We start from the raw sequence: 25,095 nt of genomic DNA on the forward strand, positions 1-25,095 counted from the left end.
ACATCGGACCTTCACATTTGGATGAATCCACCGTCAACTGGTTAAAGGAGAATGATTCTCTCCTTGCTCCTCCAGGAGAGAAACCTAGCACATCTAATCTGACCCCTACACGCCCTTTTTTTTGTTGACCGAAGGTGTGGCCGTATATATGAAATAAATAATTGAAGCCACAAATAAATCTCTGCAATCTGCAAAATATGCTTGCACATTTAATGCCATTACATTTAAAATAGCAAACACATTTCGTGACATTCTGTGAAATGCAATGCATGTCTGCTAATTATTGCGATTGCTGTATATGCTGTACCAGTGTACCTGGGCAGCTGTTTTCCCTCTTTGTGGTGAATTTGTCAGTCTTCTGTTGGAGCAAAGATTGTGTTACCTCAGAATATTTTCTTACATGCATCAGTGCATATTTTGCTTCAGTGCACCCTTTTAAAGGGACACTGAGTACAACTCCATTGAGTCATTGGTCTCAGTAAATATTTGATTATTTCTCTCATTATGGCTGTGTTGTCTGGCAGCAGTCGTGGCATATAGTATTTATTGGTGAGAAAATTTAAATTAGAAGCCTTCCCATGAGTCGATTCATGATGACCTTGCTGAAAAGGACGTGTCACTGCCATATTAGAGTGGATCATGACACAATATATTTTGCAGTAATCTGAACCAAAACTTCTGTGTGGAAGCATGCATTTTACTTGCAAAATTGGCCGGCAATGGCAGCATCTTTGTTCTGTTTTTTGGTCTTTCCATCCTTTTAAAACCTCTGCTTTCATTTTAAGTGGTCTCTTTAATGGTTTGTGGGGTTTAACGTCCCAAAGCGACTCGTGTGGTCTCTTTAAGATTAGAACACTGTATCTTAGCGATACAGGAAAACTGCTTTCCATCCTCCTTAGTGTCCCTTCAAAGGAATCCGACAATAAAACACAATTCACAATACGTATTTAAATATGTATTGCCATTTGCCTGCTTTTTGCCTGTGGCTACTAGGAGCTTGTTTCACTTAACAAAATAAATACAGTGTAAATTTCACTGGATGACTAAATAACCATATTAACAACTCCTTCTTGTGTAAACTCGCTGAACATCTCAAATGTGTTTCGTCAGCACTTCATTACTTCTGGGCTGCCATGAATGGCAGCTATGGCATGTGGATTTTATGGTAGGCAACCACCTTGGCAGGAATGTTGCTTTGTGAGCTGCGTCGATTAGTGTCTGCGCAAGACTTGGACATCACTTAGGAATATACACGGTCAGCAGTGGGACGGTGTACATCGGACCTGTGTTGGCAGTCACTTTTTCAGAATTGCAGTGTTGGAACCAAGGAGCATATGGCATTACCTTGGCCTGCATGTATGATAACACAACAAAAACAGGACATAACTCTGCCTACCTGAAAGAATTAAAATCTCCATGCAGGCCTTGTGCTCAACACATCACTAAAGGCAACAAGCACTGTTTGCCATGTCAGTCACAGCAATGGTTCTAGCAAAACTATTTTCGCTGTGTTGTGTTTAATATTTTTAACAGTGCAAATTTACGCAGTTTTGTTACTCTTGCAATGATTTATGTCCCTATACCTTTTTTATCCCATAGCTGCAGTTGGCTATCATGACAATTGGAGTATTTTGCAACCACCCGAGGGTATTGAACGTCCTGAAATCGAGATGCATGTGTGTATTTTGACACTACACAAGCAATATGCAGTCCACAATAAATGTTCAGTCTTGCAGTGGCAAGCAGGTCTTTGAAAATACAACACATCATTAGCATGATTGTGTGAAACAATATGAAGGGATATCAGTCCATATCTTTGCAGTTTCCTAAAGCAGAGGAAATAATTACTTGGCAAACTTTGTTTTTGGTGCATGCTGCAACTAGTCGCAAGGGCAATGACTGGACAAAGATGGAATCACGAACGCAGCACTGTTTATTTATTGTTTTGACACTAGTCTACATGCTTGTCTACAATGATAAGCACAACAGGGCAGGTAGAAATAACATCGATCGAATAGGACGTCGTGGGATGTTTTCTGAGACAAAAAAAAAAAAAAAAATACAGGAATTCGATACAAGAACTGTCTAGATCTAGAGCAGCTGGAAGATAAATACTGTGCAAAAATACCAGGACTTTCACAGCTTGCGCTTCGAGCCTTCAACTTTAGGAGCAAAACTAGAGGCAGGACTGCGTTGGGAGATGTGGAGAGCATTTTTTCTTTGCGCGGGCGGTCTACCTCCCGGCACTCCTAAGTACAGAAGTTTACTTGAAAATATACCTGGGTTTCACGGTTGCATGACTAGCCCAGTAGGCGGGCAGTGAGTCGCTTGAGAGCTGTGATGAATAGCTGGCCTTCCCGGTTGAGGTTCTATTTCCCGGTTAGTCCCGGGCTGGCTATCGCACCGGAGCTTCATAATAGATTAGCTGTGCCAAGCTGCCTGCATCAATTGGACACCGAATTCCTGTTTGTACATCCGATAAAGGCAACGAAAATGGCAAAACAATTGCCCTGCGGATACACTAACCGACCTCTTGAAATCCAGGATAAAGAGGCAATTTCGTACAAATTACAGGCTCCCACCGGCCTTTTTATACTGGTATTTCGAGGTGGTGTAACAAAACTTCAACAAAACTTTCGAGGTGATTAAAGTTTACCACTGCTGCTGAATAGTGGTGTCGAAGTCGAGGACAACGATAAAAATGACAGTGAGATTCCATTCAAGTACTCGATCGGAGACGAGTTTTTCGCATCCCATGTGTTGCGTTGCTTGCGCTGTACACCTCAGACCGATTGTATACATACTTCCGGATGATCCAAAGGCAGTGACTCGTATAAATTTCGGGAAATGCAAGTAAGTACATGGAATGCTGACCACACCAGTTACTTGCAACATACTGCAGGCATGTTCAATCGACAAGGGCGGGCTGACACGCATTGCAGAACTAGCCACGGCTGGTCTCGAGGGGAAACCCGTCCGCCACCAGCGCCACAGCCAAGTCCGGCTTGCGAGCGATCACGGTCACGGAGCCGGCGACACTAGCGACCAGCTATCGGCCTATCGCTAGAATCAGCGACGAGAAGCGGCAGACATTTTACAAACAAAACATAAAACAAGTTTTACGCCACATCCGGCAAGTTATTCCTCCTCACTTCTTTCAGCTGGCGCATGCGCAGAAGCGACGGAGCATTCCAATAAAGAAGGTCTAGTCTATAAACGCGCCTACCTGTCTACGCCTGGCGTCACCTCGCGGCATAAAGGTTGAACTAAAACGTTTGAATAACTATCATAGCGCTGTTTTTTTTAAAGATTTACGACAATACAGGTGAAAATCCTGTTTTTAACGGTTTGCCGATTTTTTGCAGCAACAATATTATATTTGTAATCGCCATAACTTAGATATGCTATTAATAGGTTAACTTGTAGTAGACCGACTTCTCACGCAATGAGTCCGCTCACGAATTGACGGAAGAGAACGTTAGTCCGTTTTTCCTTTTTTATTACTGATGCTGAAGTGTACATGCTTCTCAGATGTCTCATTCACACAGCTGTAAGAATGAAAACATGCAAAATACTGTAAACTTGAGGGGATTATGGACGAAAGGTGATAACCGGCTACAGCAAACGAAAACTTTGTACCGTTACACCTGTTGTCCGTAGTCACTAGACGAGGAAACCAAAGACAACTCGTTTTAATAATGTACAGGCACAAAAAAATCAATGCGCAACAAGTCGGCATCTTCAGGCGAGTTCGTTCTTCCCAGATTAACTGAAAATCCGCGGAACAGTTTGACACGGCTACTACAGCAAGGTAGAAACACACACGTGCGCCGTACAGCAGCCGTCCCGACTCCCGGCGAGGTGCCCAGAAAGCGACGAGTTCGTCGATAACATCAATATTGAAGAATCTCGTCGTCAAGTTAAAAAAGAAGACCAACAGCATCCAACGCACGCTTTCCTCTCAGTGCGCGGTACAAGAATCTGCACTGCTACGAATCTTACGACCATAAAGACAGCTAAATTAGCCTCTAGCTAGCGCATACATTGACGTAACAACTCACGTTTGAAAGATCGTTCATATGCATACTCCGGCGTTCGCAAATAGCACGACCACCGTACAGCTACTGCAACCACCGCACGCACGACTCGCTCAGCGCGAAACGCGTTCTGTCCGCCATGTTTAGACAGCAAAGTAGTCTGCATCGATGTTGACTTCGGCGAAGCCGTCTACGCGAGACTGCTTCGCGAGAATTGGAACGCGTCCCAAGATGGCGGCTGCTCGCGTAGCCGTCTAAGTAGACGTCTACGAGGGGGTATTGGAACGCACCCATATAGTTTCTTACTCTTACCTAGAGGGAAAGCTGTGCTGCCGTTTATGGGAGTTTACATGGAGTTTCCAGACGGCCAGTACGGCCAGTTCAGCCACCATGGGCGCTCAAAGCATCATGGGCCGGAAAGCTACCGAGTGCAGAACTACAACTTTTGGCCAAAACTAATGCAAAGATAAACGTTGTTCTACCGTAAATAATGTCCTAAGATTGAATATTGTGACTATAAATTACAAAAACAGAGAGAAACAGAATGCCAGTGTGAGATTTATCCAATATAAGCGATGACTCTTTCTCCTATTGGCTTAGTTTTGAGCAGCACAAATACCAATATTTCGCACTTAATAGGCAAAATTTGAAACAGAAAAACGTTATAAAAATATTTATGGTTGTGCAATCACTTAAGGAAGTTTTTAGTGGCATTTCGGGAAACAAAAACCATTTATTGGCGACGTCTGCTTTTGCGCCTTCGCTACTATGGCTTTCGCGGTCTATGTACGCACCTTCAGATGATGATGATAACGAAAAAGAAACATCGCAGTAACGCCACTCCACATACCCGAGAAAAACGGACTGTCCCGCAACAAGTAGCACACCGGCCCATGATTCTTAGCGCGCCCATGGTGGCTGAAGGGCAGCGCCCTCAGCTTTCCCTCTAGTTAGTGTAAGGAACTCTATGGAATGGAATGGACGAGTGGCGCGACAAAGGCCCATCGGTGACGATGCCAATTGGCCACCAAGGCCACGTTCAGAGGCGGCCAGTTCATACAGGTTATTCTTGCTCCATGATAAACTCAGCGGGCTAGACGTCTACTAGGGAGTATTGCCAAGGATCCATGGCGCAATGGATAAGACGCGCACCGGTCCGAGTGCGTCAACTCTTAGGCGCAGGCGCCTGGCTCTGTCTGATCATCCTGCCGATATAGCTCGCCGGGAAGCAGCAAAGAAAAGGAGGCGTTTTAAATTGGTAACAGAGCCTGACGAACAGCGAGAAGCTCGACTAGAGAAGCAACGCAAGTATGCCCGTGAAAGAAGACTGAAGAAATTGGCAGCGGAGGCTGCCGCTGCTGCTTCGTCTTCGCCGTCAGCGACAGCATCGCCTGTGGGCTATGTGTGTTTGTCTGCTACAAAAAGGTTCCACCGAGAGTTCACAAACAGTCCGTTTGACCATGTGTGTAGCGTCTGTGATAGACTGTGGCACGCCAAGGACTTCTCCACGGTGAGCTTGAGTCTCGCACTTTCCCGAATTGGGATGAACATTTAAATCATGTGCAACGTAAGCAACCATCAGTAACTATGTGTAAGCAACTGTGTGTAAGCCAAGTGCTACCGGGATTGATTTACGCAGACGACATTGTCCTGCTGGCAGACAAGCGAGATGGGTTGCAGGAGCTAACAAGGAGGGGCTTAAGTTGGGACTGCTATTCAGTAGAAAGAAATCGGGACCCAATAGTGGTACAGTAAACAAAGATTGACCATGTGTAGAAATGTAAATATATGGGCATATGGCTAAATGAAGGCAGATACTATCTGAAAGAACAAGAAAGAACTATCAAAGACAAAGGAAAAAGGAATGAAGATATGAAACACAAGGCGCTTTGGAACTATAATAGGTATGAGGTAGTTAGGGGGGCATGGAAAGGAATTATGGTATCGGGCCTCACTTTTGGGAATGCGGTCCTGTGCTTGAAATCGGAGGTTCAGTCAAGCCTTGAAACCAGTCAGAGACGGGTGGGCAGGTTAGCCCTAGGGTCCCATGGAAACGCTCCGATTGAGGGTACCCAAGGGGACATGGGCTGGTCGTCTTTTGATGCGAGAGAGGCAGTTGGCAAACGAGGCTGTCCGAAATGGAAGAAACAAGGTGGCCAAGAAAGGTATGCAAGTACTTATACATGAAAAGCATAAATACAAAGTGGACAAACAGAACCCGAAAGCTAAGGTTTCAGTATGTACAGACGACTGATGTGACACAGCAAAATACTAACGTGGAAAGTGAGGTAAAAGAAACGGAAAGACAGTTGTGGAAAGCAGGAATGCAAGAAAAATTGGTGCTGAGTGTGTATAGAAGTCAAAAGCAGGACATAAGGAAGGAAAATCTATTTGACAACTCACAAGGCAACTCACTACTGTTCGAAGCTAGAGCTGGGGTCCTGCGAACAAAGGCAACATTTGAAGAAGTAGATGTATTATGCGCAGTTTATGGAGATGAATTAGCGACGATAGATCATATAGTGCTGAGGTGCAAGAAACTTCAACCGGTCATCCCAGGTGGAAAGGAGACAGATCTGGAGAGGGCACTGGGATTTGTTGGAGAAGGTGCACAAATAGATGAGAAAAAGTTAGTATAACGAAAGAGCGGTTGGGAGATTGGTGGAGTAGGGCAGGGGAGAAGAGAAACTACGAAACACGGGCTGATTCTTAAAAGAGGGAAAAAGGGATTATAGGCTAGGCGGCGCAAGCTACCGTCCAATACAAAGGGTAAAGCCACCATCCATCCATCTGTAGTCATGCTTAATTATAGAGCTTAGAATGTATTATTATGTCGCTTGTTTCTTGTACACAATCTATGCTTTTGTGCTAACTTCTACGAAAGAATATGTAATTCTCAGTCTTGAATGTCTTGTTTTTGAACTGGGAGGCGGGGGCCCCACATTGCGAACTGGTCCCTGTCCAGTAACCGACTTAAAGTGGTCCCACATGTAAAATTTCCACCTGGTATCGAAAATTGGGAATGTTTCCTTCGTCACTGGCAACAGGCCACATGCCGGGAAGCATAATGTGTGATCATGTCTGGGTCAACACACAGGCGCTGCTTCCTTTTGTGGCACTTCTTGTCCTGAGAGAAATACCATGTTTCTGCTCTGTAGGGGCCCCCATCTTGTCAGATGGCTCCACAACTTGCATCCCACTCAACTCGGCAGCTTCCACATAGAGTATGAAGGTGGCGATGTTGCTCAAGAAGACACACAAAGCACAAATTCCATTGAAACTAGCACTGATGCTAGAGTGTTTCGTGGTATCGGAAGAAAATGAGTGTGGATCATGTAGACTTCTGTAGAGGAAAAAATAACGCAGTTAAGGTAAGGGGGAAATTAACACATAAGACAGAGACACGTCACTGCATATATTTGTCTTTTTGTCGTTGGCTTTCTTGAACTTTTATTTTCCTTTCCAGAAGTGGAACCAGGTAGATTAAAATTTGACACTCATTGCTTTTGAGGTGCATACATCATTCGTGCTGGTCTCACCCATCCTACGCTGATGTTGGAATGAAAGGTGATGCAGAAGTTTGTCAGCCCGTTCAACCTCTGCGTTGAATGGCTAAATTCAAACACTGACCTCCAGGTAGCCGTGGTTGTTTATGCGTGTGCGTCCTATGTCATGGAGTATGTTAACAAAGAATTGTGGAATATCAAATGTGAGCAAAATATGGTCGATTTGAATAGTTAATCAAATACGAAGTAGGTGTGTAGCACCGCTTATCCCCGCTATACCTTTCATGCATACACTTCAGCGATTTACACTCTCTCCAAAATCTTCCCTGAGCTCACGCAAGAGGTAGCCAGCAGTCACAAACAGCGCCGGCAGTTGCGCTTCTAAAACACACAACACACAAACCTAAGGCCCAAACATTCCGATCGCTGCTCTTGGTCGGTTGCACCCGGGCGGCGGTTTCAAAGGGACATATGTCCAGGCACCTTCCCGAGAAGGCACCGAAAGCAGCTCCCTCTGCCACGCATTTTCCACAGCTCGTGTTTCGCCACGTTTCGGAGATTTATGGCCTCCGCGCCCTTTCCCCTCAAACCGAGAGACAGAGCAGTTAGCGCCGAACCGGAACACATGCGCGACCGAGACACTTCTGCAAAAGGGATGCCGGCTTGTAAACACGCGCACACACTCTGTCCTGCAGCAACCGGTCGCTCTTCCCATAATTCAGTCGGTTTGGCGCCAACTGTCTAAACTCCAGGCATGTCGAGCCCAACACCTCCCTGTCAAACTGTGCTGCACAGTCTTCAAGCTTGCCGCACACAACAAGATACAAGAACTCGACGCTTTTCCACCACTTCACTTGTCGACAAGTGCCCCTCGGCCCCCCCGCCGGCACAGCGACCCACAGCGAGCGGCTTCGGACAGACTCCGGCGAAATCCGTGATTGCGGCTAGTAGTGCTACGTACTAAAAACATCAAACTACTTGTGGGGGCCAGTCTAGAGGCTGAGATTTTTATGTATTGACTAGGTGTGTAAAAGTGACTAACAACGGGTAAATTTCTTCCAAAGAAGCTGTTTGGTACCTGCTGCGCCTTGCCATGAGCAAGACTAGCACCAACATAGTCTGCGTGAACATCAGTTGGCCGGAAGGCAGGCACAGATTGTGCAAGACCAAAGCTCAAATACAAGTTGAAAGTTTGCCAGATGGCAGTACTAACATTTGGAAAAATATTACAAGGGTTCAACGCTGCTGAACCAAATATTAAGCGAAAGCATTAGCTGCGGTTGACCGAGCGTTCTTCTTCCTCAGCCCACATATAAAGCCCTGCTTTAACCAACCCATATGAACGTGCCTTAGTGGCCTATAGGGGTAACGTGAATGCCAGGGTCCTAGCAGGCTGATTCTGACATAACCGTCCCATGTGAAATGAGAGACCCAAGTTGGCAGCTCCTGCCAGCCCGTGTGTCACGTGGGTTGTGACGTCACAGCGTCACGTGGGTAAGATGTAACTGCGGCCGGGTCACGCGAAGACTTGAAAGTGCGAGTAGTATTGCTTTCGCAATAAAAAAAATTGACTATCGGGAAAGTACGAAGAGAGACCAGCTTTGATGGAAAACATTACCTTCACCAAGTGTAATGCTGCCAAGACTGCCAAACAAAGGAAACCGGGCATTCTTTGTTGCTGTGACTTTCCGACGGACTATGTTGGTATTGTGGACAACTAGTTCGGGACGATATTTGACGAGCACCTGAATGATACTCATTAAGCAAAAGTACTGCAAATGAATTTCCAAAAAAATGAGTGCTTGTCGTTTGGTGCTTGCAGACAACAGTGGGGAATTGGATGAAAATGGCTGTGGAAAAAAAAAATGGTAGAATTAAGAGATAGGAAGTGTGCAGAGTGGGTCAGAGAAATAATGAGTTAATGATATTCTAGTTGAAATTAAGAAGAAGAAATGGGCATGGGCAGGGCATGTAGTTCGAAGATGGTCTTTAAGAGAAACAAGTTGGAAAGTATATGACAGTTGCATCGTAGCTGTATTTACGTGTGGGACTGAAACATTGAGGCTAACGAAAAGAGGATGGAGTGGAAAATGGTAGGTGTAATGTTAAGAAATAAGAAGCATGTAGAATGGGTCAAATAAAAAACAGTAATGTCATTCTAGTCGAAATCGAGAAGAAATGGGCATGGGTAGGGCATGTAAGGCTAAGAGAAAATAATGCATGGTCACTAAGGGTAACAAATTGGATTCCAAGGGAAGGAAAGCGTAGCAGGGGGCGGCAGAAAATTAGGAGGGTGGATGAGATAAAGAAATTTGCAGGGGTCAAGTGGATGCAGCTAGCACAGGACCGGGTTAATTGGAGGAAAATGGGAGAGGCCTTTGCCCTGCAGTGGGTATAGTACGGCTGATGATGATGCTAGCACAGGACCGGGTTAATTGGAGGAAAATGGGAGAGGCCTTTGCCCTGCAGTGGGTATAGTACGGCTGATGATGATGATGCTACCAAGGAAGTGGAATCAACCAGTATTGTCCAGATTATGCATGCTCAAGCAAAATGACATTCAGGTTTTTTGGGGGGATGATGGCAGCAATGACAGCAAACCTCTGCCTGGCTCAGTGATTAATTTCTAGAAAAATGAGCAGAGCATGAAGCGGACTATAGTAGCACAGCATTTATGGATGAGGGCTCAGCTGATCGTGTCAAAGAAGACATATATTGTTCTTTATTGTAGGTAACTGTATTTTGAACTTGCTGAACAACAAAAGATGTTCCTAGTTTAGGCCGATGCGAAGTGTTTGCAGTATTGTCTCAGCTGTTATGGCGCAGTACTGCATTAGTTTCCTTCTGCAGGAGTAGCTTAACAAATTTGCATCCCCAACACTGAACAAGCCTTGCCGCTGCACCCAAAGCTATCAAATATTTATTGCTACACCTGCAGTCATTGTAGATACTTGGTCGTGTTACAGAATGGAATGAGCAAGTTGGCGGGAGATCTTGCACTTATTGCCATAATTGTGGAACCGTATAGAAGAATTAGTGTCAATCTTGTTCTCCTGATAATGAAAGTTAACGTGCATTACTAGTCTTGTTCTACTTGCAGGTTCGGAATGCCGTGTGTGCGCCCGATGAGCATTGGCCAGGCCTCACTAACGAAACTGGTCTTGATGCAGTGGTGCGCATCTGTCCTGGTTGCAATCACCTCATACCATCCCATCCTATCCCAGGGGTTAGTACACAGACAGAGAGGCATCTAAAAGGTGAGTATGTCTGGTAATCCTTGCTTTTCATACCGATATTGACAGCTGTCTGTGCTGCACTTTTTGCAGCAACACAGACACCAGCATTTACAAGCTCCAGAGGGACTCAAACCCGAGGTGTGTACTAACTGGTTCAGCTTGTTGGCAACCATCCTTGCAGCCAGCCACCACCCATTCAGGTACTAACTTAGCTCCAGTATTCCAGTATTTCACAGCTGCTGGACTTCTAAATTAAGCATTGCAACTTTTGGCTGCCAGCTTATGGCGGTAGAGTTGCTTTACCATTTTACCTCTGCTGTCATGCCCTTTCCAAGTGCTGCCTGCCAGCTGTCTGTGTCGTGTAGCATTTCAAGGGTCCTCTCTCAGCTGTCTCAGGAAAGTAGCTGGTACCAGCCTACCAGCACTAAATATTGAAATGTGTTCTCAGCTTGTTCCTGCTGCATGCATTTATCTGGCTTAGTATTATGACCACTTTCAGTTATTTATAGCTGCAAAAACTGAATGGGCACAGTATTTCAAATGAGTTGTATTTTAAGCAAGCCTTTCTCTTGTTTTCTTTCATTTTTCATCCTACTGTTGGGTTTGTAAAATGAATAAGACATGCAGGACTCACAGAGTGGTTAATGTTTCGTTTCTTTGTTGATTCACTGAGAAAGTTGGCAGTATTGATTAGTGGTAATTTGTTTCTCATCAGACAAGTGTATAATGCATTATTTGCATCATCTTTTTGAGGGGGAGGGGCTACAGAGTACTGGTCAAGCCTGCATGCAGAACTTCAACTATGCTTTATATTTTTATAGCACATAACTTCACACAGCATGGAATTCTGCCCAATGTAAGCATTGGAAATTCTTTCCTGGAGGGTGCTCGAGCCAGATCTTATTGCATGGAAATCTTGCAATGAAGTTTAAAGCCATGTAAAATTGGGACTTCCGCATTAGATCATCCAAGGGATCGCTGGTCGACTTCCTGAACTTATTATGAAAATTTTATATTTTCGTGCCTGATAACAAGAATAAAGGGATCTGCAATTCGTTTTTACTTCGAAAATTTATTTGATGTAGAAAAAAGTTCTTGATCATGAATAAATGGATAGAATACCGCACTTGCATGCTTTGCTTTGCTAAATGGAACCTTTTAGAGTGAAACAATGGATAGTTAATCTGCACTTGGCCTTTTTATCCATTTCAAGATACTTTTTAAATGTTGTGAAACTTGGCCCAAGGAACCTTCTTCTTGTCTACTTTGCATATTTTTATCACAAGAAAGGAATACTTTAGACCTGTCGTAATTCTGCATCATGCTTTATGCAAATCTGTCAAACTGCAGAAGGTTATCAATATGTTGTATCTTGGATGATGAGGTCTAGTTACACAAACTTCAAAAAAAAAAAAGCACCGAACAAAACCTTACGAGAGCATTGAAGAAGCAAGCCAGTTTTTTTATATTTTGATAGGCACCAAATGTTGGATGCATGTTTTATTCTTGCTAATGATGCCTAAGCCATTACTTTGTATGGATCACTATGTGGTATTTGCATGCAATCATGAAATCATTTATCACTGAAATTTTTCTCTCATCTGTTCCAGTTTCGGTTTCAACAGCCAAGAAAGGGCTAGGGTGTGAGAATGTAAGTCATGTGAGGCATGAAGAAAACTGTGACAAAGCCTTTGCTTCCACTCGTGATTCTGGTTCTTGTGGCAGGGAAGTTGGTGAATCAAAAGGACAAAGAAGCAATTGCATCTGTTTTTTTTTTTTTTTTTTCATTCCTCATCTGACCTATACAGAACTTCAGCATCACATACATTTCTGGGCTGTTGAAACTGAAGCGGGCAAGAGAAGAAATTTGGCTTGCTTCTTCAATGCTCTCGTAAGGTTTTGTTCGGTGCTTTTTTTTTTTGAAGTTTGTGTAACTAGACCTCATCATCCAAGATACAACATATTGATAACCTTCTGCAGTTTGACAGATTTGCATAAAGCATGATGCAGAATTACGACAGGTAATTGAGGTGCCACGCGGCGATTCATGTATAATAATGTCATGCATGATTACAAGAAATAAAGCACATACCGTAGAATTAGAACATTGTCCTCATAATCTTCTATATATCGTTATTCATAAATGTCAGAAACCTGCCAGATCATATTGGTACCATGGTAATTAAACCCCTCTGTGGAGGCCCTTAGGCTCATGTAGCCATGAACAGTCAGTGACGTGAAATGCATAGAGATTTTATTTTTTTGTATGTTATGTGATGTTTAATGTCCCAGTGCTGCACATGGGCTTTGAAGAAACATTGTAGGGGAGGACTGATCTAATTTTGACATGCATCAATATCGCTCAGTGCATCAGCATTTTTACATTTCACCTCCACTTAAATACAGTTATAATTCAATCCCACCACTTTGATTGCACTGAGAAAGGTGAATGTTGGCTAAATAAATTACGAATTCTTACAAATTTTTATTGAAATGGGCTAGTGAAAAAAAAAATGTTTAACATAGCTAAGTGCAGATTGTCGAGCACTATGGAGTGCTTCGCATTATCTTGTGCATTCTTAAGTCAGGTTTTTGCTGACATAAAAGTTGGTCCCACTGGAGTACTTCGCATCTTCAGCACTCCTTGTTTCGAGTCATCATCGAGCAGAGCGTTACTGGGAACAAGTTGTAAATCCTTTGAACTGGACCATCCTGAGCCAGGTTAGATACCAGAGACGAAATTTATCAGTAGGGGTCCCTCATTGTAAGTGCTGTAGTGCAGTCTAGGAGCCAGACAGCACGGTGACACTGGATTGCAGACCAGGTGTTCAAGACACTTTGCAAGAGCCAGTGATTCTGCCAAAGTCAATGACCCTAGTCGGTGGTGTCCAGCGCAAGATATATCAAGGGCAGGCTCTAAAATCGCAGCTAAGCATGGCCGCTCATATCTGCTCACAGAGCCATCAGTGTAAACTTGTAGTTGGTCACTGTCGATGCTGTTCTGATGTTCAAGAACCACATATCTTACTTTTTCCACATTCAGCCATTATTTTGAGTGTAGGCCTGGTATAGTGACGCAGCGACGAATCATGGCTGACATCTCTGTCCTGTGGGAAATCATTTCACCACGGTTGTGGAGGTCTGAAAAGAAGTGGCTTTATGTCTTTGCTCGTGTTCAATGAAGCAGCATCTGGCCTTCCTGGGTTTTTTCAAGATAGGCTAATTTTAAAAGCAGTTTTTTAGAAGTCTGCACAACTATTAGAAGGCAGCATGCTTTCTTTGGTGTAAAGATTGGAAAATTCTTTCTTCTTTTACGTTTTTTGTGTAGTGTTCAGTTGCTGAACTCAGCCGATTGAGAGAGAGAATGGAAAACAGTGCAGGAGACAAACACCAAAGAAAAGAACCACAGGACGAATGCTGCTCCTGTGGTTCTCTGCTTTGGTGTTTATCTCTTGTGCTGTTTTCCATTCAGTATGTTCCACCAACTCGCCCGTTTGGCTGTAGTGAGAGAGAGAGAGGCACGTGAGAGTGCACAGCTCTTCTCTGCGACTGCACTGGTGTGTGTGGAAGACGTGCTGCACGTTGTATGAGAGAAGTGTCAAGTGTGTGGTAAAAAGCTTAGTGCATCGGCATAGGTGATGCTAGAGCAGTACACGAGCTTGTACCAGTTGTATATTAACAGGGTAATTGCCCAGCATATAGTACATTTTGGTGATGGTCTATCGGGATAGGCTTGATTTGACTGAGAAGGTCCAGATGTGGTTTTTGATCACTTACCGAAATCTTGACCTCAGAAGTAGTGCTAAAATTTCAAGACACCAAAAATCATGGCAAAGGCTTTTTTAAAGAAGCCCAGGTGACTATAACTCTTTTTCTTCTAGAAGAAGGCTTCTCAATGCAAAGGCAATATGATGTTTCCCAGATGAATTTCAATATGCGAGACAGCTCTAGTTCTGTAGGATGAAGCACTGCAGCTGAGAAAAATTTCCTTGGAGGGATCGAGGTGCTGTAGTACTGGCCCAGAGGTCAGTAGATCCTTACTTTTTGAGCGTTTGTTCCTCTATGCTTCCAGGAGTCCATGAGCTTAAGCTTCACATAAAGCCTGATGCACTAGCCATCCATTCATCCTCTACGCTTTTCAACTTCCATGTAGTTTCTTTTGCAAGTAGGAGATTCAGCAGAACTGTGGAAAGGTTAGGCAGGTTTTTGAGTCCAAGGTAGCTTTGAAGTTGCTTGATGTTCTTCAGGCTTGGAGCATTTACGACGGCCTGTATCTTCTTTGAAGTTGTGGTTTTTGCTGACATAAAAGTTGGTCCCACTGGAGTACTTCGCATCTTCAGCACTCCTTGTTTCGAGTCATCATCGAGCAGAGCGTTACTGGGAACAAGTTGTAAATCCTTTGAACTGGACCATCCTGAGCCAGGTTAGATACCAGAGACGAAATTTATCAGTAGGGGTCCCTCAATGATCTCAATGCATCTGCATTAGGGACATGACCCAGTTAGTCAACCTTTCTTTTTGGCTAGGAATGAACATTTTTATGGCTAGAGCTTGAGGCTTCTATCCTGCAGGTGTTGTAGCACTCTGGCTATGTTCTTGAAGGGATCTGCATCATCCAGTTTCGGTACTAAGATATTGTCGAAATAATTGTTACATGGTGCATATCTTGTAGCAAGTTTTCCATTCCTTTTTGAAATACGGTTGGTGCTGAAGCTAGTCGTGTGCCAGAAGAGGCCTTGAGGTCTGTTTATTAAGCCTCTATGAGTTAGTGTCAAGCTCTGCCGGCTGGTAAACATCATACAAATCTAGCCTTCTGAATTTTTCACCTCCTGAAAGCTTCGCCCATCTTCTTCAACAACAATTTTTGCTTTCACTCCTCCAAGTCCCTGTAAAAATAAATATATTGGAGTGAGTAGCTTGCCAACGCTTGTGAACTGAAAAATCTGATGTCATTTAAGTTGAACTGTAGCTCGGTGATCCAATTTCTCCTCTGAAGGGTGGGACAGTGGTCAGGAGCAATCAACGATGGCAGCTTAGCTTTTCTTCATACGAATTGCACTGGCACGTTAACCTTGAGCTTAACGGGCATGTCTCCTGCAGGAACTTTTCAGTATTACCATGTTTATATGTACTTGATTCTAAGTACATATAGTGTGCTCCCCACTTTCTTTTATGATCGCGATTCTGATATTAGGGTGGGTAGAAGGGGGGCACTTAGAAATATACTTTGATGAGGAAGGCGCGAGAAATAACATTTATTTGGTAAACAAACTTGGCAAACGTCTTCGGCAAACATGATCACAGTTCGCTTGAAGTTAAAGTTGTAGTAACCCGCTTGCAAAGCTCATTTCAGCTTCCATTACGGCTGCTAAACAGCTGGCTGCAAAGAAAGCAGCTTGGACCCGCTGTCTTGTAGTGTCTAAATGCAGCTGTAAAAGAAGCTGGAGATAGCGTTGCAGATGCCGCTTACCTCAGGATTGTGTGCAAGAGCGCAGGCAGCTTTGTCTACACGCTCTTCCTTGCAAACAAAGAGTGCTTAGATTTGCATGGAAACTTTTATTCATTTTTTTTTTTTTTTTGGGGGGGGGAGGTGAAATTAGGAGGGGTGCTTAGAATTGCGAACATACGGTACATCTGACTGGTCTACCAAGAGGTCAGGAAACCGCTCTTGGAATGCTGTTTCCCTTCCCCTGTTGTGGGGACACTGGCCCACCACGTCCAACTCCATTCGAAGAGGCCTGCCTTCAGCAAGATGGCTGCAAACAATGGAACTGTTTGCTTGCCATTCATCTGTAGCAATGTCTTGTAGACCTGCGGCTTCCTTGATTGCAGAAAAGTTTTCACCTTTCTTCAGGCTGTGTACTGGCTGCTTTCGTTGCCTTGCCTGCTGCGCTTACTTGACACGTGCTTCTGCTTCATGTATGCAGTTCTTACCAAGCGGCATACACTTTTCACTGAGATTTGACACACGCTGGAACACTGTTGTGTTGTGCAACTCTCCACTGTGATAACTTATTGGCTTAATCTGCGCTCTCGGTCATTGCAGTGTGTGTGACTAGCTATGCTTCAGTCATGCCGTTAGTTTGCACTGAAATGCATGAGTAATTCTTTGCTACCTGCTTTGCAACTCGTAGCTTGACTGCCGGTTCCGTACAGTCAACACGAAGAAGACATAAAATGTGTGTGGTTGTAAAGTGCACTGGCTTTCAGAAGGACTTCTTATATTTGGAGTCACCTCGAAAAGGCGCCTGCAGGCTGTGATGTAAAGAAATTAAGCACAACAGCTGAGTGTTTCCGAGATCTTCTAGGTGCCATATCCTCGCCTATGCATCTGCAGGAATGGTGAGGACGGAGGTCCCGCTTCGTGACGAGTCAGTTAAGAGGTGGTTAACTGTCTCAAACTGCTCTGACCAATGGCTGCCAGGAGCAAGCCGTGGAGGCGCAGAGGCTGTTTTACGCCAGCACCTGACCTCAGAGTCAGCGCTTGACAAAAATTTATTAGGCCGGTCTGCCCGTGTAGAGTTCACGTGTGTGCATTGGTGAATCAGAAGGAATTCAAAGAGTGCGGAGAATATACAAAACATTTAATCATTAGCAGGAAGAACAAAGGTAAGAATTAAAAGAACAAGAGTAAGATACAAAGCGCAGGCAAACACAAAACGCGACAAAGAGTAAACATAAAAGCAATCTTAATCAATTGGGCAAATAAACAAAGTATACAATCTACGATGGTAGCATGATAGGACAAGAAAAGGAAAAGTTATACGGACAGTCAAACACAGTGAAAGATGGCCGTCGACGGAGCGCTGGCTCGAAGGCGTCCGACTCGATGCGAGAAGGGCCACACACCTGGCGCCTGTATTTCCGCCCTTAGCGCGCCGTAGACACACCACACATCCTCTTCCACTGCGTGCCTCAGAACGACTGTGTCTGATGTGCTCCCGTTATTCAAAAGCTCGGTGCTCTTGGTCGGGCCGTGCGTGGACTTCGCCCGCGCACAGAGCGATGGTAAACGACCGAAAGCGGAGGGGACTCTGATCCCTGGGAACCTCCCTCCGGCTTCATTATATGTTGCTACAGCACCACCTCGTGTCAAACTGACTGCTTTTAAAACCCTCGTTCAGTCGATACTTGAGTATGCCGGTATCGTATGGTCCCCGCGCCAATCCTATCTCATTGATAAACTAGAGAGAATACAGCATATGGCACTCCGTTTTATTTACTCCAGATACTAGAGTGCCTTATAACATCACTGCACTATGCAATCAAGCAAACATTCCGACTTTAATAGCATGACGTGTCTCTGCCATTAGGTTCTTTTTCTTCTTTATCACAGGCATATAAACATAGATAAAACGAGCACATCGTGCCACCCTTCCAGCATTCATACAGAATCTTCACCGATGCATCAGACCCTTTTCGTTGCATTGTGACAAATTTAAATACTCATTCTTTCACTGTGCTATTGCAGCATGGAACCGCCTCCCAGACGAAATTGTGAATATTGATTCTGTTGATTCATTTCAAACCAGAATCTGGGCACTTCTGTGGGAATAGGACTGACTGAGGATATCTTGCTGTTTATCACAAATTTGGCTTGAGTGTTTTTCTTTTTCGTTTTTCTTTTTTTTCAATTGTACTGTGAATTGCTTCCTGCGCTGTTCCACTTCCATTTCGTTCTTTGCTCTGAATTTTTGCTGTTCTTTCATTCTTGGTTGTTTGCCTAGTGACCCACTCCTGTTCGAGCTTGAAGGCTTACAGTATCTATAAACAAATAAACAAAATCAAGCGCGAGTGCCTCATGTTGAGCACACGTGCACCTGCAGCACACGGTGCCAAAATAAGGTTGATGATGGTCTGTGACATTAACTTGGGGAGACAATAAAAGAATGGACACAGGTGCCATGGACAATGCGTGCCACAGAAATTTAATGTTTAGGGCAGCCAGCCTTTTCAACTCTCAGAAGTGGCATTCTCCTAGTAGCAGGCCACTGCAGACTTGTGCATGCCCTTAATTAGCCTTCTAGAAAATGGAGTTGCCAGGATTCTAACTTGAGTACCTTTGCCATTCTTTGTAAAGGCAACAAGATTGCTCAGCTATCCTGCACATAAGCTTGATTTTGCTGAGCACAACCTTCCATATCGGGCAGTATGATAAGATCCTTGACTTGTGAAGGTGATAACAAATATGATGCCCACATTTTCTCTTGCTCATTACCGAAGGAAGGAGCGCAGTTTAGGGGTAATGCTGTTCACTAATATTTTAGTGTGATTGCCTTACAGGTCATATCCTACCTCATCAAGACATTACTGCCATACAGAGGAGTATGGAACTTCTCATTGGAAAGTTCAACATTCAGGCAAACAATGCTGATTTTCTGTGACCTGCAACTACCATTGATACTGCAAGCCACCATCGCAATGGGATCAATGACCACATCTAGAGGAAAGCACTGACATCATCTTTCAAAGCAAAGATTTAATCCAAAACATTCAGCTTTTAACAGCTCATTCGAACGATTGCAAAACCGTCATCTCTACATTAAAATAAATAAAACTTCAGGAGCGAATATGCCTGAAACATTCTTTGCTTGCGCACCACAGCAAATTCACATATTCATAGTGCACACTTGTAACTATGTTGTCTTTTTTTACTGCCCTGTGTACATATGAAAGAATACACGGATAAAGTTTATTTCTGCAGTTAGATAAGTTTTCATAAAACACGATGTATAATCATCACAGCCTTGGTATTCTCGTTTGAAATAAGATCTCCGCAATATGTTGACACTTTAATACTACCCCCATTAATATGGGTGACCCTATGGATAATTTTTCTGGGGACCCACCTTTCTCATATCTATTTGTGCCTTGTTAATGTGGAAACTCGTTCTCCTAACTATGGATGGGACAGACATTCATAGATGTCCACTGGTGCATATGTGTTTTTATGCATTAACATGGACAGTAATGAGAACAAAATCTGTCGCCTCTTTGAGAGCTTTTCTTTAGTGTTCCTTTAGTGTCGACACCAGCAAAGACTGTGCAAAAGTTCTTGTGAAGGACATTTTGCTTTTTATTATTATTATTTTTTTTTTCATGTTTTATGCCCACCTAAAGTGCTCAGGTGGTGCACATTATCGGCTGCCATAGTGCATGAATGGCAATAGTGGAAGGGGCGAATTGGAACCCACATACACTGCTATGGTTTCGAGGCAACTGCTTTACCATTTTTAATTTTCGTCGGAATCTAAAAGCTGTGTATCTTGAGGCAGAGTAAACTAGGAAATAACGGAAGGCAGAAACATGACTAGAAAGACTTCGTTTAGCAGCAATCTGTTTGGTTTCTGTGTCTTTAGTTCTCGGCATTGTTTGTGTCCGTATGGTGCTGTTGTGACCACAGCATGACACCAGTACATATCACGATAATAGTTTTGTTCTTGCCTGGATCTTGTGTTTTTCTATGCTCAAAGTTTAATATCTATGATTGTGCAACATGTTGATTTGCTTCTTTGATGTGGAGTGACTTCTGATTAGATGCATAAATTTATTGGAGACTGATATGCATATTTAAATATCTTGTTGCGAAGTTTCGTGTATACATGCCGCAAACTTTGTTTCCAGTGTCTTTTTTTTCTCTCCTTCTGTATCGAGTTGTGTCTTCGCATTTTTCAATATTCCATTGTATCTTCACATTTATAATGTGCATTTTACATGTGCCTTCTATTGTGACTATTATTTTGGTGCAATTACTCACAATGCACAAGCAGTGGCAGCTGTTCCTCCCCAATACATTGGAACAAAAGACAGTGTCATTAAGATTTTTTGTTGGCCCTGTACAAAAATGTACACAAGGTTGATGAATTAAAATATTTGTCCTCAACTTGTACATTTCATGTCCTTATGTTTTTCATATCAGCAGCATGTACTGCTCTGCTGGTTTCAAACCGGTATAGTTCAGTAGGGCAGGCAGTGGCAGAAAGTTGGTGCACGGATGAGAAGTTCACTGGGGTCAAGTGGATGCAGCTAGCACAGGACCAGGGTAATTGGAGGTTTATGGGAGAGGCCTTCGCCCTGCGGTAGGTATAGTCCGGATGATGATAGTTCTGAAGTTCGTGTGACATTTTATTTACTAATTAGACAAATATGGAAGCACTGATGTATGCTATTCCTGCCATATTTTCTGGGACATGTGAACATATTCTTTTACAAAAAAATACATATTTTACTTGTCTTGAGTGTGCAGCGTTCAAAAATTGTTTTCAGAATCTAATGCACAATGGCATTTGCAATACAGTTATTATTCATGTATTTGATCCCTCGATAAATCTGCAGGAAGAAGGCGATGCTGCAACATGAACACCTCCCCCACTCCCCTCCCCCTGGAACAAAATATCTGGCTTCACCTTTGGCATCCATATGTGAATGCTTTCGCACTAATAGCATCACTTAGGCACTACTCCCATTAACGCTATCCAGCAGTAGTTGGCAGACACGCTGCTAATGTGTGATGGTGCTCTAGACTGATGCTTAGCTTGAATGTGGCTGTCCACTCAACGTAGTAGCCCATTGACACTTTGTCCATATCGGCAACAAGCCTATCAAGAGCCTAGAGGGTCATCACCACTTAGAAGTGAGCCTGTGCGTATTCGTATGAGGATGGACACTTAATTTTTACTGCTCTGGCTGTATTTTATATGCTTTTAGCACACCAGCATGAAGACACAAAAATAAAGGTAGGTAATGATGCTACCGCTAGTTCTACCTTCGTGACTCAAGAATTAAGCGTGCTACACACCAATGGACTGTGTTCATTCTTTCCATGCATCCTACAGGTACAGTACTTTCTTTTAGAAGCACTAGATACGAAAGCATTTTGCACTCCCAGGGCGTATGAGGTCATACATAACAGTGGGAACCTCTATGTCATCATTATCGTGAGCAGGGCAAAGGGCTTTTTCATATTCCTCCAATTAGCCTAGTCCTGCATTAGCTACATCCACGACCCTTGCAGACTCCTCAACCTCGCCTCAATACCTAAATAAGCTTGCCTTCCCTTGGGATCCAATTTATTACCCCGGGCGACCATTGGCTATCCTCTGTTCGCAGTATATGCCCTGCTGCTCTGTATCTTTTAATGTTACACCTAACATTTTTTGTTCCATATCCCTCTGCATTGTTCTAAACTTAAGTAGAACCCTTTTCGTATTCTCCACGTTTCAGCCAATAGGCGAGTACATGTAGGATGCAAGTGTTGTATACTTTCCTCTTGAGCAATATCGTTAAGCTGCTCGTCATAATCTGCAGGTACCTGCAAAATATGCCCCATCCAAATCTTATTCTAGTTATTTCCCTTTCATGGTCCAAAGTATAAATATTTGCCTACCACTTGCAGTGTTTCGCTACCTATTATAAACTGCTGGTCCTTTCCGAGGCTGTTGAACATTACCTTACCTTTCTGCTTAGCTTGTGCAGGTCTTTAATCCTTCTTTGCAATTCGTCCATTAGTTACTTAGCAAGGCAATGCCATCAGTGAAATAGATTATTCCTTTTTGTAACCCCACATTAAAATGTATGCTTGTAGAGGTTTGCTGATGCAACTTCAGTTCCTACTGCCGGGATTGCATCCTAATGCAGGCACAGCAATTGCTTGCTTTCAGCCATTTACTGCACCAGCAGTTGCGCACCTTGCCCATAAGAACCAGGGCATAACGTTGCTTTCAATGCATGCAAGTTCTGTTGGAAGCAGGAGTAGATTAGTCACTCATTTCTGCTGTTGTGCATTGGCAGCTTGGCAAGAGGGTGATAAACTAATTTGGAGATCCCTGTGCCCTGTAATAATGTCACTGAATGCCATGATTATTGCAGTAAGTTGGAAGAATTTATGCATTGGCCTTCGAGTCTCGACAGCAGGGTAGCCACACCGTTTGATTAGACGAAACTGCCTTGTCAATCGGCTTCAAATTGAAATAGATGCTGTCTGCTTTGTCCTCATGTTTACAGCTGTCGAGCATTTCAGGTATGGTTCTTTGCTCTGGCATCTTTGTGAGGATGCTTTGTGGTGGCCATACCATATCCCAAGGTGCAGCCAGTCCTGTGGTCACTGTTGTGGTTGTTTGACAGAGCACAACCTTGTGACATGCACACCTGCATTCAGGCACAACATATGGAACTCTGTGGCAATGGTGTTCCAAAGATGCCTTCTATACTTAAAGCCATTGCAGCCTGCAGGAATTGCATTACAATAACAAGAAAATTCGCAAATCTGTCACAAACCGATCAGTTAGCCCTGCTCCTCTTAGTCAATTCCAACCGGTGGACTGTCGACCAACAGGAAGGGAGGCTGGTTGAGAGGCTTGTGACGTGGTCACAGTGCCTTGCAGGATTTAGGCACCTCAATGAGTAAAGCTGCATGTCCATATATGAAAAGGCAAACAAAGGTTTCTTAGGTGCTTGTGCATTGCTCATAGCAAACTTTAACAGAATGTGCAGTGGACACCCAATGGGTAGCTATCTACAAGGTGTATGTATTGAAGGTATGCAGTTCGGGGGCAATCAGCTATGCTTTTCTGTGGTTGACTGGCAGCTCTAGAGATCGCACACAAGTTTGAAGGCTACGTGGCTTGTCCTTCGGCGGCTGCCGGCCGGGCCACTTGTCGGGGCCACCACCCTGGCTTTACGACGCTCAGCGGGACGTCTTCCACTCGCAGGCTATCGCCTTCAGTTGCGGCCAAGGCCTCTTGAACGCGCAGAAGCGCCAACCCCAGCGTTCCGCAGTGCGCACGCAGCTTTCCCAGCACCGTGCCGGCTGCATCGCGCACGGCGGCGTCCGGCGGCAGCGACGCTCCGGGCTCGCGCAGCATTACCACGGGCATAAGCCGCTTGCGCACCACACCTGTGTGATGCGTGCGCGCCGTCAGTTCCTGACCCACATAGCAGCCCTTGTGGAAGCTCACACCGCCCAGGTAGTCGGCGTTGCATTCTAGGGGAAAACAGGCGGCCGGAGGGAGCTCGCGCAGCCCTTCACCCACGCCAAACCGCAGTCGCAGCCGCGCATAGCTCGGTCCGTCGTCATCGCCACTGGCACGCACTAGGGACGGGTTGGCCGCCACCAGGTTCTCGCCCGCATCGGCCAGCACGCGCCAGCCCAGCAACCCCAACCTCGGGTCGCGCACCAAGCAGCGACCCTTTGCCACGTCCGGTACATAAGTGTCGTCGACGGGCGCCGGCTCGTCTACGGCGCCGCAGAATGACCGGAATACGACCCACACGTCTAGGTCATCGCATGGCGCGATCTCGACAGGCTTGCGTAGCCGGTAGAGCTGCAGCAGCCGCAGCAGACCCTGGCGTGCGTCGGCATCGCATTCGACCAGTACCTCGTCCTCGCCGGCCGGTCGGTAGACGAGTAGGTCGTACAGGACGCGGCCCACGCTGTTCAGCATGAGCGCGTACATGCAGCGGCGAGACTTCCCGGCGGATGCCCCGTCGGTGCTCAAGTGTCGCGTGTCGTTGGTGACCAGCCCCTGAAGGAAGGAGAGGCTCTCGGCGCCGCGCAGTCGCACCAACTTGCGTACGTTGACCAGTGGCTCGCACACGATGGGCCTCCGGTGGCTGCTCTTGGTGCATAGGTGCCGCCGTACTGACGTTGAAGCGCCGGCCAAGTGGGCACGCGTGAGCCTAAAAGCGACGAACGCGACGAAACTTTGCATATTCTGCGAAACTTTGCATCTGCTAATGCTTTTTAACTGAGCACGCGGTAAGCCCAGCTATCAGCTGAGCTCACTTCAGAACGGTTTGGCTACAGTCTTCGCTCCGTTTGGCTCGTTTGTTAAAAGCAAGTAACATTTAATAACGTTGAAAATACCGACAACTAGAAAAAACTAATAAAATAATTTACCTCCTCCTCCTAAAACGAGGTATTTTAGCCATTCTCGTGGCATTATTTATTTTTATTTGTATTGGTGCATATCTGGTGCATATCCCTGCCGGTCGCCACCGAGCGATTTTGGTAAGCTGCGCATGCGCGAGAAGAAAGAAGGTAGGCGAGGACATAGAGTTCCTTACACTAACTAGAGGGAAAGCTGAGGGCGCTGCACTTCAGCCACCATGGGCGCGCTAGGAATCATGGGCCGGTGTGCTACTTGTTGCGGGACAGTCGGTTTTTCTCGGGTACGGAGAGTGGCGTTACTGCGATGTTTCTTTTTCGTCATCATCATCATTTGAAGGTGCGTACATAGACCACGAAACCCATAGTAGCGAAGGCGCAAAAGCAGACGTCGCCAATAAATGGTTTTTGTTTCCCGAAAGGCCGAGGCT

General features: G+C 44.8%; 2 protein-coding genes across 5 annotated transcripts; one reads left to right on the plus strand and one right to left on the minus strand.

The window, feature by feature from the left end:
- The first annotated feature begins 4,447 nt into the window (after positions 1-4,447).
- Positions 4,448-19,351, plus strand: LOC146193194 (uncharacterized). 4 transcript variants are annotated; one of them, XR_014706795.1, is made up of 5 exons: positions 4,454-5,547; positions 10,644-10,800; positions 10,870-10,979; positions 14,661-14,804; positions 19,063-19,351. XR_014706795.1 is itself a non-coding variant. In XM_084602613.1 (3 exons), exons 1-3 carry the CDS (start codon positions 5,173-5,175, stop codon positions 19,161-19,163), a joined length of 633 nt encoding a protein of 210 aa, XP_084458739.1. In that variant the 5' UTR covers positions 4,448-5,172; the 3' UTR covers positions 19,164-19,351. The 4 variants fall into 4 exon arrangements, 1 of the variants encoding a protein (XP_084458739.1); XR_014706796.1 differs by lacking the exons at positions 14,661-14,804; positions 19,063-19,351 and adding an exon at positions 12,390-14,634; XR_014706794.1 differs by lacking the exon at positions 14,661-14,804 and having other exon boundaries at positions 4,458-5,547.
- Positions 19,352-23,287: 3,936 nt separating this feature from the next.
- On the minus strand, positions 23,288-24,592 carry LOC146193195 (iron-sulfur cluster assembly factor IBA57, mitochondrial). The gene has a single exon (XM_084602612.1). It carries the CDS (start codon positions 24,486-24,488, stop codon positions 23,394-23,396), a length of 1,095 nt encoding a protein of 364 aa, XP_084458738.1. The 5' UTR covers positions 24,489-24,592; the 3' UTR covers positions 23,288-23,393.
- Between the last annotated feature and the right edge of the window lie 503 nt (positions 24,593-25,095).

The sequence above is a fragment of the Amblyomma maculatum genome, chromosome 4 (genome assembly GCF_055883805.1).
Source record: "Amblyomma maculatum isolate TAMU_Amacu chromosome 4, ASM5588380v1, whole genome shotgun sequence".
NCBI lineage: Eukaryota > Metazoa > Arthropoda > Arachnida > Ixodida > Ixodidae > Amblyomma > Amblyomma maculatum.